The 13257-nt window shown below is 39.8% G+C and overlaps 1 protein-coding gene across 3 annotated transcripts in view; it reads right to left on the bottom strand.

Annotated features, from left to right (window-relative positions):
* ATP8A2 (ATPase phospholipid transporting 8A2) overlaps window positions 1-13257 on the bottom strand; it is a 350180-nt gene that overhangs the window by 282487 nt on the left and 54436 nt on the right. For all 3 annotated transcript variants that reach the window (XM_086613205.1, XM_086613213.1, XM_086613221.1), the window contains 3 exons: window positions 5261-5360; window positions 4559-4657; window positions 3700-3745 (listed from right to left, as the gene is read on the bottom strand). In XM_086613205.1, coding sequence (XP_086469331.1) covers window positions 3700-3745; window positions 4559-4657; window positions 5261-5360 — 245 coding nt within the window. The remainder of the gene's footprint in view (window positions 1-3699; window positions 3746-4558; window positions 4658-5260; window positions 5361-13257) is intronic.

Genomic DNA, 13257 nt, shown 5'->3' with positions numbered 1-13257 from the left:
GCCCTGCTGAAAAGCAAAGATCAGCTTTGGCAGGAGAATCTTAAATGCTGAAGCTCATTTTGAAGTAGAAAAGGAAACAATGTGCTGAAACAGGCCTTGTCTTCTGTAGAGCCCAAGTCCTGTAGTGCTGTCTTAACACACTCATTGGTCATCTCCTCTGGAACATGTCTTTCCACCCAAGTAGTTCCTCTAGATATTTCTACACATACTTAATACTACACTAGCCTAAACATTAAGGTCAAAAATTTATGTCAAATCATTCCTGAGTAACCAAATCCAGTGCAAGTCTGTACACATCAAGTATAGCTAAACAAACTCAAACCCTTCACTGAAAGCAGCTGCAGCTAGTTTTCAAAAGATGTTCAGAAAGTGTAATGTGTAATAGATGAAAGCTGAAGAGGCCAGTCCCCAACTTTGAATAGAGACAATCTTCTCCTCAGTGCTACACAGTTCATACACATAGTTCATTTGAAAATCATACCAAATTGCCAGAAGATACAGTTCCACTGAATACAGCCTCAGTCATCCTACTCGGGTTAGGATGCTCCACAAACAAGAATGCAAGATTTCTCAGATCAGATCAAGTACAAGAAAGCCATCTCTTGATTCCTGTCATCAGGCCACACACTTTGAAGCATTGAATCCGGAGATTTAATATTACAGTGAATGGATCACAGTGAAGTAAACTATTTTTTAAAAAAAAGGGTGGGCAGCAACAGAAGCACTGCTAGTGACGCATCCAAACTGCTGAGCTTCCCCCCAAACAAGTATATGCAGCTTAAGGGAAGAATAGTTCTGTTGCATCCTTTCCTTCCATCTTCTAAACTGTGGCAGAATTGAGCTCTGCTTAGTTCAGAACTCAAGAGGAAGCCTGAGCCCAGAATCTCAAGTGAAAAAGCCATGTATCTGCAGCCTTGACTCAAACCCCAAACCCTCAGAAAGGAGTTGCAACAGTTGGCATCTCCTGTGCCTTACTTTACACTGCTCCCTGTTCCACCAGAAAATTCTGGAAATGTTTCAGCAACCAGTTCATACTGTCATATGTTAACATGCAATGAAGATATTTCATAGCTTCAACATGGTCTTGTAGACCATTTACTTGAGAAAACCATTTAGCTTTCATGCTTACTGAAATCAATTTAGCTACTAAAATCAATTAGTCAAGCAAATTACTGAAGTAACTAATCTTGTTTGGTTTTGGGTTTACCCTACAATCTAAAGAAAGCTTCCATTAGACATAAAACAGTTCAGAAATTGAGACTGATTTTTTAACTTCTACTCTACTTAACTCAGGTGATTTTTTTTTTTAAACTCTAAAGGATAGAAAAGACTGCCTTCTCTAGAATATTTATGGGAGGGTAAAATTGATGAATTATTCATCGTCAAAAGATATTTGGTTGAAGTAACAAAGAACAAGTACCTAAAAAGACTGCTCCTACTCAAAACCAGAGTTTCAATATAAACTTTCTCTAAGACTTTAAGACTAAAAACCAGTATATTGATGTTCTAGATTGAGGACTTCATGCTGTGACTCACATCTAGGTGTGTAGGGCCATTTAAAGCGCTGCACCTGAAGGGCAAACATTTCCTATTGGTTTGCAATAGTCTGCTAGCCCTGTGCTTGTCTACTACTCGAGGACATTCCATACAGTATTAAGTGCCAAATTAAAGAATAAGCCATGAGCAATGAGAGGATTAACACATCAGAAGACTTGAATTACTGAGCTCTCTACACCTATGCTGCTCAGGGGCTAGGTCCCTAGAGTCAATGTCATCTCCAGATACATCACGTGAAGTCGTCCAAGCCATGAAATACAGGCTCAGAGCCTCACACACTCCAGCTCCTGAAGCAGATGTACAGTGCCCACCTGGAACGGAACTTTTAATTTAGTTTCCTCCAAAGGTAATTTAATTGCTACATACCAAAGTCACTCTGCAAAGCACACCAATCATTTCAATGAGAAATTTAACATGGGAAACGTGCTTTGAAGATACACTACTGCTCAAAAAACTAAACATGAAGATAAATGAATGTTACTGAAGCATGCACCTAGTCATTGCAGTGTAGTTCAGAACATAGCTAAGCAGCCAGCAGATGTCTACTTTTGAGTAAGCTGAACTGCTCTCTGTACTGATTGCATTGACTAGACCTCACTCAGCTATAAGAGGAACCTAAAGGCACATACAGAATCCCAAATTTATTTCATCTTAATCTCACCTTGAACATAAATTAGCTTTTCATTTTCATAATGGAAGTCTCAAGCATGAGCCTCTTTAGCCTTCCTCTGAAGTATGAGTATACAGTTTGAAGTATCATTTTGAAAATTGTATTTAGAGTATTCAAATGTAAAAAATGAAGCTTGAACTAAAACAATTCAAGAGCCAAGTTCCACCTGCTTAGCTCCATAAGAATATCTTGTGTTCTTTCAGGTTGACTCTCCACAATTACTGTGATAAGCTTCCCTTGAAGTATTTGTTAGCAAAGGGTCTCTAACTACAGATCAATTAGAACTGTCCGTGGGACCTCTGGAAGAGCAGACTTTCATATTACCTATAACAAGGCCTGTTGTGCTACAGCCAGTTAATTGCTGATTTCTCGTGACTAATAAATATAGTGCTCTTGCACTTGAAACATCTTCCCCGACTCTTGTAGAGAAATTACCTTGAAGAACTGGTAAAGCAATGCTTTTTGATGTTCATTAATATACAACCTTAATGATCAACTTAACTTCTCAAGCATGAAGGAAAAAACAACTCACTGGAAAAAAAAAACAGTCCTGCAAATATTTTGCCTGTTAACTGAAGCCCAGAGCCAGCAAGTTGTTCAGCTCCCCGTGTTCCTTTACAAGTTTTCCTGGCTTCCTGATACTGAAGCTAAAAGCGTTTGGGAGGAAGGGGCTCTACTCAAAGTCCCTGTGTGTTTGCTGTTTCACCTGGATATCTCCACGAAGGAGCCATCCAACACGGGAACACAAAGATCCCGTGACTGCAGCACAGACTGACCATAGGGTAGCCATCAATAAACTCCTTATGTTTTCTGCACAGGCTTTCAGTTGAGCGATGAAGAAAACAAAGATGCTGTCTTCAGTATTCAGTGCCAAGTAGTGTCAATACATTAGGGATACATGTAGGCATTCAGAGGATATCAGTGTTAAATTCTTTCAGTGACACTTCAGGAAAGCAAATCCACAAAATCCCTAGAGCTCTTCCTATGTTTTATGGGCAATGGTACTTACAAAAATGACTTCAAACTCTTTTGACACCAAGTTCCACTGTTTCAAGGGTCTGTTGGGGTTTTTTGGTTGGTTTGGTTTCTCTAGGGGAGGGATTCTTGTTTTATGGGGTTTTTGTTGTGGGTGTTTGGGGTTTTTTTTAAGAATGACGAGGACAGTTTGGCAGGGGAGAAAATAGCTTAGTTTTCTTGGAGGAGCTGAGAACTGTATAACTTTGCACAACCTTGAAATTACATGAACTTTTGAATTCTAATAATCTCTCCCCATGCTTCACTCCCAAGTGTCACACTATCAGCAGTAGTCTGAAACATTTGGTAAAGTAAAATCCTAACATCCCAGTAACTATCTAGTCCAAAAAGAACACATTCATCACCATCATGACTATTTAAGCAACAGAATTGTTCAAAAATAAGTGTTCCCGTATTTACTATTTGCACTTAAATATTTAAAGACTGTTTGGTCTTACCTATTGTTTTCTTTTTATTCACTGCACTGTCTGCCTTATGCCTTTTCTGCAAGGAAACAAAACATTTCATTACACCTCATTACACTTCATTATAGATTCCAAAGCTGTTAGAGTTAGAAACATGACAAACTGCAAGATGTTATATCGGGTCCCTTTTGTCTTTTTTTTTTTTTAAGCCACACAGATCATTTAAATCCAAATGATTTGTAACAGAATGTAATTTAACTTTAAAGTGAGAGTTCTCACATAGGAAGCCAGGCTCAAGCCTAGATCAAAGGCAAAAAAATCTTAGTCTCCAAAACTGTTCCTCTTGTTTTTCTTTCAAAAACCAATGAAGAACAGTATATTTAGATGACAGCCACATTATACATTCTATGTGCTGTTTGTTTAGACTGATGGCTAAATTACTTTATTCATCAGAACTTTGCAAAGCAGAAGGATCACATTATTATAAACAGTATCCAAGTTAGTGTAGAGCAAACTGTTCTTGGCAAAATCTGCACTATAACTTAAGTTGCCTTTCCCCTGCTCATTTTCAAGACCAACTAAAAAAGTCACGTATATCTGTCAGCACTCTACAGTGCCTTTCTAGCCAAGCCTTTCTAATGAAAGCCCAAATAAATAAGTCTGAAGAGGTAAAAACAAGTGTCCTGACTTCTACTGTTTCCTTGTTCACCACCTATAATGAAAATGCTTAATTTATCTCAGTGTGCTACAGAAATTCCAGTCAAGTTCAGAGCTTTGAAAGTTAAAAGGATATTTTGCTGCTGTTCAGAAACTACTCAGGCTTCAGAGATGCAGAGCTTCGTGGCTTTTTTGAAACACTCTTTAGCACAGCCTTCCCCATAATCATACTCACATAGTCTTCTATGATTTCTTTGATGCCAGCAACTGTTAAAATAAATAGCAATGGCACCAAGGTGGTATATCTTCCTGTTGGAGAGACATCTGGAATTTGCTGTGAAAAGAGGGAGAAGAGATACTAATTTTATATTTGTATTTAAAACTAGTTTCTAGCAAGTTTAGAACTTTAATCTAAGTCCTCAGAAGAGAGAACATAGTTTTCTGATTTGTGACTGATTCACATGCAATTTCAGTGGGTAAACTAGCCCAAGCTCCCAGAAGATTTGAAGAAACCACTAGTACAAAGTTAGAAGATGAAGTTGTTGTGAAGAGAGGAGGAATAGAATAACAGGCATGTACAAGAAAACCATCCAACTTACATAACTGAACTGGAAGCAGTGATTAGAATCTAGACTATCTAAACAGACAGCAGTTCCACAAGAATCCACAAATGCTTTTCTCAGTATGGTAAATAGCTCCATGTTTTACAATACTATACCTTGTTTTCATTTATCAAAAATAAAAGTAGCTTGATTTTACAAACTACATTGGAAAACATCTAAGTTGTCTTCTAATTTCAATCATAAAGTACATACCTTATTAATATTACTTTTAAAATACGTCTAAGAATTTCTTTGCAGTTAAGCATAACAACTGAGACAACTTCTACTGCATCACAGTTTCATTTTATAATCAAGGCAAACCAATGAAACAATACCTGCAGTAAGGCAATGAAGAGGAAGAATGCATTTGCAGCTTTTCTTATCTGCTCATACAGGAATCGAGGTAGAAATGTCACCACGCTGTACTTGGCCGTGCTGCAGGTTAGAAGATTTTTATTGGAGTACTTCATTGGAAAGTCATATAGGGATTACAATCAAAAAGTTTCAAGTAGGCTTCTGAAAAGTCAGTTTTAGAAAGATCACACAGTAAAAACAAATACAGAACATGGAGGAAGTTGCCTGTGTTATGAGGAAGAGCTGCACAGAACAAAAGTAGTATCTCACAGACCTAGAAGGCTGAAGGTCCCACTGGTACCTTTATTATTGTATAAACCACCAGATAATTTACTATCCATCCAAACTTCAGCACCATGAACAGGCAATCTTTTACCTCAGTTCCAAGTACTTGATCAAGTGCTTACTCCTTATCAAAACATGGATTTAAGTGCTGGAGGGAGGCAGAGTAGAACACAAGAGAAGTTAGAAATTCTGTGCTGCTATCTTTAAAATGCCTCATTTCCCAGTTCACTACCACTCAATACTCAGTTTCTAATAATCCCTCAGAACACTTTTTCACATTAATCTTTCCTGGCTATTCTCTCCAGTAGTTGTATTACTATTTCCTCTATCTTAAAACAAAAATATATTGCACTAACTAGACTCAACAATCCATGTAATTTTTTTGTTTTCCTCATATCAAACCCATGACAGGCATGAGCACAACTTCAGGAAAAAAGCGTCCAAAATGACAAGAAGATTTAATCATTCAATTTTTAAGTAAGTTTTAAAAGCCACCCTCATGTTGTCGAGCTATCAAAAACACCTAAAAGAGATTAAGTCTCTTATGTGCAAGTCCTTGATCTCTGAACATGTTAGTTACAACTCAGTCATCTAGGTGCCTTCTTAAGGTAGGTTCATGCAGCATGAGTTTCCTTCCACTGCCTGAGCTATACGGGAGACTGAGTTTATCTAGTAGCATGTTGTGTTCCATTATACAGGGGGGAAAAAAAAAATAGAGTAAGAGGAGTAATTGTGCCTTACTTTCCCTCATTGAAATAGCACAGCATCTTCCCACACTTAACTCCTGGGCATCAGCATGAGTTGGAGCTTTAAGAGGCAACTCCTTGTAGCTGTAGTTCAGGTGTCTTCCAAGGGCACTGAATGCAAGCTCTGCAAGAGCCAGACAACCCGTGACAGGAGTTTTGGTTTGGGTTTTGAGGTATCATTTTGTTTGATAGGTTTTTTATTTTGTGGATTTGTTTTTTTTTGTTTGGGGTTTTTTGTTTGGTTTTGTTTATTTGTTTTTAAGAAGGCTTATATTTCCAAGCAACTGAGATCCCTAAGACACTCCTTTCAAGAAAGAACAAAAATTGCTTCCTGAAGCACTAACAACACAACTCCTCAAACACAGGCAAGATGCTGTTGTATTGAAGTTTCCTAGAAACGTCAAGAGCACCTTTCCATTAAAGCTGGTCCTCTACATGAAGTGTTTTTCTTGTTCTCTTCCACTAGTAAGCCTTCCAGATCAACTGAAATCCATGGCATTACTATTCACAAATCATGAAGGACTAGTAAAATCAAGTGCTTTATCTACATGATCTGTCTTTCAAAACCGACTGCTACAGATAAAACTCTTACTACAATCTTTACCCATGGGCAATTAAGATCAGTGGGGTTCTATCGTACTTAACTTTTTATGCACAAGGTTAGAGAACTGCATTGTCTTTATTCAAGATCATTTACTTGTTTTAACTATTTTTTTTCTCTCTCTTTTCTTCCCCATCCCTATTTAAGGATACACTGTTGCAGGTTCCAGAATCAAACAGTAACAAGGGACATGGCACAATTTATTCCACAAAGCTTTATTTCGGACACTGGAGTAGAATCAGGGGGGCAAGTTAAATAAAGTGATCAAACAACAATTAAGATCTCATTTTATTAGACTATGGTACTTATATTTCAATTTCATCTAGTTTCCTATTCAAGCAATTACAGACCCCTACTAGGTTTGATGCAAATCAGTTATTATTTTAACTGGACCTCTAAAAAAGGTAACATGACAGCATTTCTAGAGCTACAGCCTAGAGACTTCCTATTGCTACTACTGCTCAGCAGAACCATGTATTAAAACACTCCGTGTGGTATTTTACAGAAGTTGCAGGTGGTCATACTTCAACATAAACTACACCAGCTAAGCCGACTGAGTGAAAACATGCATCTGGGTTTACAGCACGTGATGTAGCACGCTTAGTGTATAAGTGAAGAAAAATTATTTCCTTGAACTGCTATTAGTTTTTTCCAACTGTAAGTATTTTTTCTAAGCCACATTTGCTTGGTCCCACATGTAATAACCTGCCTATAATAAAGAATATAATTAAACATACATGCCTCAGAAGTACTTTGTGACCTGAAAAATATGGGTTAATCAAGTAAGAGTTCAGACCTAACCTACAAGTGAATTCCCCAAGCAACACTAATTAGAAATCAAGAATTAGCAGATTTTTATATCTAAATAGTATTCCCCTGGATATCACATTTATAAGACTATATTAGAGCAAGAATTTGTCTAATGACACGTTAAGCTGAAACACCTATTAACATTCTATCATTTACTGACTTTACAGCTAACTGGTGCAAACATTATTCTTACTCTAATGATTATGTTAAAGCCAACGCAATAAGGCTTTTCTGAATGAGCTTTATACATATTAAATCACTCCATCCATAGCTTAAGTAACATGACAGATGTCTACAGAAAATAGGTAGAGTTCTAATTAGAAAGCAGCACATTCAGCTGTTACTATGCAGTCCCAGAACAGTAATTACGTGTACGTATAAAAAGGTGTATGTTATTAAAAAGAAAGCTTCTTATTAAAAGCAAACTAATGCTCTAAGCTAGACAGGAGTATTTGATAAATTTGGCTCTGAAGAACAGCTCTTTAAAGGACAAATAACAATTACTTACAAATAAAACAAAAGCTTTGTGCTCCCTCTCAACAGATAGATGCATTGTGATGACTTAAGGACAATCAAGGCCCAGAAAAAAGATAAAAATATACAGGTCAATAGGGAGAAACTTCAGGCAGCTCATTCTCATTTATAGCACAATTTTGGTCACTAAAGATAAATATCTGTGAAGGTTAGCCGTCTGACCAGCCCAAATCAGAGCAATCCTATCTTCAGAGAAGTACCTGGTACCTGACTCCAAGAACAGCAGGTCTGCAGCTCACAGAACAGGTTGTGACAGGGGGAAAAGGGGAGCACATGCAGGAAACCAAACAACAAACTGGTATTTCCTAAAGCAACAGCCATTAGCTATGCAAACCTTGCTTAAATACACAAGTTTGATGTTTAAACAGGTGTGCAAACATTAGAAGAGATCTGTCTTTTCTATATCTGCAACTTAATTCAGGTAAGTCATGTTTCAAGTTACACCACTGTGTAAGTCAAGAGGAACACTACCAAACTCCGTGAAATAAATGAGTCTGGATACCCATCGGTATAGCTGCTGAAAGAGTCTGGCCCCACTGTTTCTCGAGCAGTGCAGAGATTTATCTGTACACAACCACCATATAATTCAAAAAAGGTTAGTGGCATTTACATACCTTAACTCATGACCATGCTACTAAAGAGTACCAAGGATTAGTTATTTTGATAATACTCACAAGAAAAGTAGCAAACAGTAAGCTAAGAAACTCAACAGTAGTTTTCTAGTGTAGTTGCCTCATTTGCTAACATGGAATTTTTGCATGGCAACTCTTAGTTGTCATTTTCCCCTGTTTCTCCAAAATTTTTCAAAAAGCCAAGTCTTACTCTATTGAATCACCCGTGAAGAGGCAAAGGCTACCAGTTACAGAGGCAGAGAGGTTACTTCCTAAAGAAGTGTATGTGTGCTAGCAGTGTTCCACTCAATACAGCTCTACATCTTCCCCAGTCAGCTATTTAAGCACTTCCACATCTTCCTTGACAATTGAGATGAACAACTCAGAGGAACTTCACCTCCAGACTAATAATGGTAAAGAAAACAGGACCTCCTTGAGATACATGTGGTCTCATTTCCAGGGTGGTAAGTACAACAAACCGCCCGTCCCTAGGCAGCTATCCCACAGCTATCCATTCCTCAGTTCACATACTTTAAGTAATCTCAAATGTGAGAGCTGAAGAATGAAAGTTGCTTGAGGTTAGTGCTTTTAAACAGACACCAATTCACAGGAACAATTACTAAGAAAGCCAAGCACAGACACCTGAACCACAGCAGAGGGGCTGTGTAACAAAAGTGCATGTTAAGGACCTGAACTCTTCTCTCACCAAGCAGGCTTTGTTTCCATTAACATGTACAAAAGGTCAGATGCCCTGTAACAGTGAAGGAAGAAAAAAAAAAACAACCCAAGATGATCTGGTTGAATTAAGGACTCAAATACCGTCTTCAGTGGAACTGTGTGTGCATGCTAAGCTCTTGCAGGCACGTGACACTTCTTTTAATATACATACTTCTGCCTAGCCACTGAAAAAAATCAAACCCTGAAAGATTTCTCCAAGAAAAATGCAGCACAGGCTGAGATCTACCCAGCTGGGGAGCAGCTCTGTCGAAAGGGACCTGGGGGTCCTGGTGGACAAAAAGCTCAGTATGAGTGAACAGTGTGCTGCTGTGGCAAAGAAATTCAACAGGATGCTGGGTTGCATCAACAAGGGCATCACCAGCAGAGACAAAGAAGTCACTACCCCACTTTACTCAGTGCTTATCAGGCAACACCTGGAATACTACGTTCAGTTTTGGTCTACTGCTATGTAAAAGAGATGTGGACAGGCTGGAGAGAATCTCGAGAAAGGTCATAAAGATGATCAAAGGACTGGGAAGCCTGACATACGAGACAAGGCTGAGAGAACTGGATTTCTTCAGCCTTGAAAAAAGAAGGCTTAGGAGAGACCTTATCACCATGTTCCAGTATTTAAAGGGTGGCTACAGAGAAGATGGGAACTCCCTTTTTACAAGGGGTCACACGGAAAAAGACAAGGGGTAATGGTTTGAAGCTGTTCCTGAGGAGATTTCAATTGCACACAAGAAGAAAATTTTTCCAAGAAAGCAATCAGCCATTGTAATACTCTTCCCAGGGAAGCAGTGGATTCCCCAACATTGAACTTTTAAGATTCAGCTCGGCAAGGTGCTAGGCTGTCTCATCTAGACTGTATGTTTTGCCAAGAAAGACTGGATCAGATGATCCTTGAGGTCCCTTCTGATCTGGTATTCTATGAAAGTTGTTGCAACACTGTAAAAAAGGGATAAATCTGTTGTCCTAAATTATCCACACAGGGAAACTGAATGGGAGTATTCAGATGTATTATTAATCCATCTGAACTTTGGAAGTATGCAGAAGACACAGCAGTTCCAAATTTCTCTCCTTTGTAATAGGAGGAATTGATCACATCTTAGTATCTCTGAGCCCTCTTTTCTTAAAGGGGCTTGGAGAGAAAGATTTTTTTCATACAGGTTTAAGAGAGTCAGGACATTAACAAGTCAGCCCACAAACTCCCCTGCAGGTCAAGTTCCAGCAGAACTTTTTTTTGTGGGCCAGAATGGTTTGGGTCTGCTGTAATAAGACACTGAAGCTCTTCTGAAGAGCAGCTTATTTCAAGTTAAATTCAAGACCTCATACATAACCAACTTAAAAAAAAAGAAAAAAGAATCATAGAATCATAGAATGGTTAGGGCTGGAAGGGACCTTCAAAGGTCATCTAGTCCAACCTTCCTGCAAGGAACAGGGATATCTCCAACTAGATCAAGTTGCTCAGGGCCTCGTCCAACCTGGCCTTGAACGTCTCCAGGGATGGAGCATCCACCACCTCTCTGGGCAACCTGTTCCAGTGTTCTACAACTCTCATGGTAAAAAATTTTTTCCTAATATCCAACCTGAATCTACCTCCCTCTATTTTAAAACCATTACCCCTTGTCCTATCACAACTGGCCCTCCTGAACAGCCTCTCCCCATTTTTCCTGTAGGCCCCCTTGAGGTACTGGAAGACCACTATAAGGTCACCCCGGAGCCTCCTCTTCTCCAGGCTGAACAGTCCCAACTCTCTCAGCCTGTCCTCATAGGAAAGGTGCTCCAGCCCTCTTATCTTCGTGGCCCTCCTCTGGACCCTCTCCAACTGGTCCATGTCCTTCTTATGTTGGGGACTCCAGAACTGGACACAATACTCCAAGTGAGGTCTCACGAGGGCAGAGTAGAGGGGGAGAATCACCTCCCTCGACCTGCTGGCCACGCTCCTCTTGATGCAGCCCAGGATGCGGTTGGCCTTCTGGGCCGCAAGAGCACATTGCCGGCTCATATTGAGCTTCTCGTCCACCAGTACTCCCAAGCCCTTCTCCTCAGGGCTGCTCTCGATCCATTCTCCACCCAGTCTGTATTTGTGCCTGGGATTACCACGACCCAGGTGTAGGACCTTGCACTTGGCCTGGTTGAACTTCATGAGGTTGACACGGGCCCACCTCTCCAGCCTGTCAAGGTCCCTCTGGATGGCACCCCTCCCTTCCAGCATGTCAATGGCACCATACAGCTTGGTGTCATCGGCGAACTTGCTGAGGGTGCACTCCATACCACTGTCCACGTCACCGACAAAGATGTTAAAGAGGGCCGGGCCCAACGCGGACCCCTGAGGGACACCACTCGTGACTGGTCTCCACTTGGGACATCGAGCCGTTGACCACTACTCTCTGAGTGCGGCCATTGAGCCAGTTCCTTATCCACCGAGTGGTCCATCTATCAAACCTATGCCTCTCTAGTTTAGGGAGAAGAATGTCATGAGAAGCAGACAAGTTGTCAGCTAGACACGCAACCACTAAGGTTTAAGAGTGTTTTACACAGGGGAAATCCAAATTAGCACAGACATCTCAAATACATTATCACATCATTATTTTATAGTAATGCACATCATTAGTGTTGCATCCTACACGAAAGTCTAATAAAAAGGCTGAGTAGTAAACGTAATATTCATCGATTACCATTGCTTCTGCTGACAAGTAGTGTTATTTACCATAATGCACAAGTTCCACTTCAGGAGCAAGACAGCCACGCTGACAACCCCAGCTTGGCTGAGCTATCTAGACTTCGTAAGAAGCTGTGTTAGCAACAAGCTCATCTTCAAGTGCTTCATTTTGGTTGCTGTCTTTGTATAGACCTTTGTTAAGACACAAGTACATGAAAATGCACTATGAACTGTTGTCTACTGAAGCATGACAGTCTTATTACTCCAGTTCAACAAGATCAATTTCTAACCATGCAAGGATTTTTCAGAATTTCTAGCCTACAGTATCTTGTGCCAAATTGCCCCAGTATCAGCAGGACTTCTACCATAGATAGGGAGTGAAAGACTACAAAGACTAATGTAACTGATGTTATCAAAGCAAGTATTACTTCCACTAGAAAGGCCTCCTACAGTAACACTCATGGCAGTCTTAATACAGACCAGGCATTAGCATAACTGCTGACACTCAGTTAAATCTCAAAACAAAACCTCGTGGTCACATGTAACAGAAGTGATAGCATTTTTGCTTCCAAATCCTGTACTCTGGAGGCTTTTCCTAAAGCATGCAAACAGAAAAGGCCTTTTCATTTGTTCCCTATTGATACAATCCCTAACAGAAAGGGGAACAGACTCCTGGCCATTTTTCAGTAACATTAGACAAAGACTGTTTAGAAACAGCACCAAAAGCTCTGTAGGCATGATATTGTTTCAGCATGTTCCAATGTTGTCTGGTCACCACTACAGAAATATGCCCTTGCTTTTCAGTAGCCCTGCTGGCAAGTACAACTCAAAATAGAGCTGACTGGAACAGTTAGCCTAGAAACACTACCTTTTAATAAAGGACGTTTAGTTACTGTGCAGACTCAAAATAGGCTTCACAGGAAGCACACAGCATTGACATGAAGATGACTGAAAAAGATATCAAAACAAGTCACATAAGTTAGCTAGCTGCCTAAAAGCCAGATTGCTA

Source organism: Tauraco erythrolophus, chromosome 1, assembly GCF_009769465.1.
Source record: "Tauraco erythrolophus isolate bTauEry1 chromosome 1, bTauEry1.pri, whole genome shotgun sequence".
NCBI lineage: Eukaryota > Metazoa > Chordata > Aves > Musophagiformes > Musophagidae > Tauraco > Tauraco erythrolophus.
The sequence above is the reverse complement of the archived record's forward strand: the minus strand, read 5'-3'. Positions and strand labels throughout refer to the sequence as shown.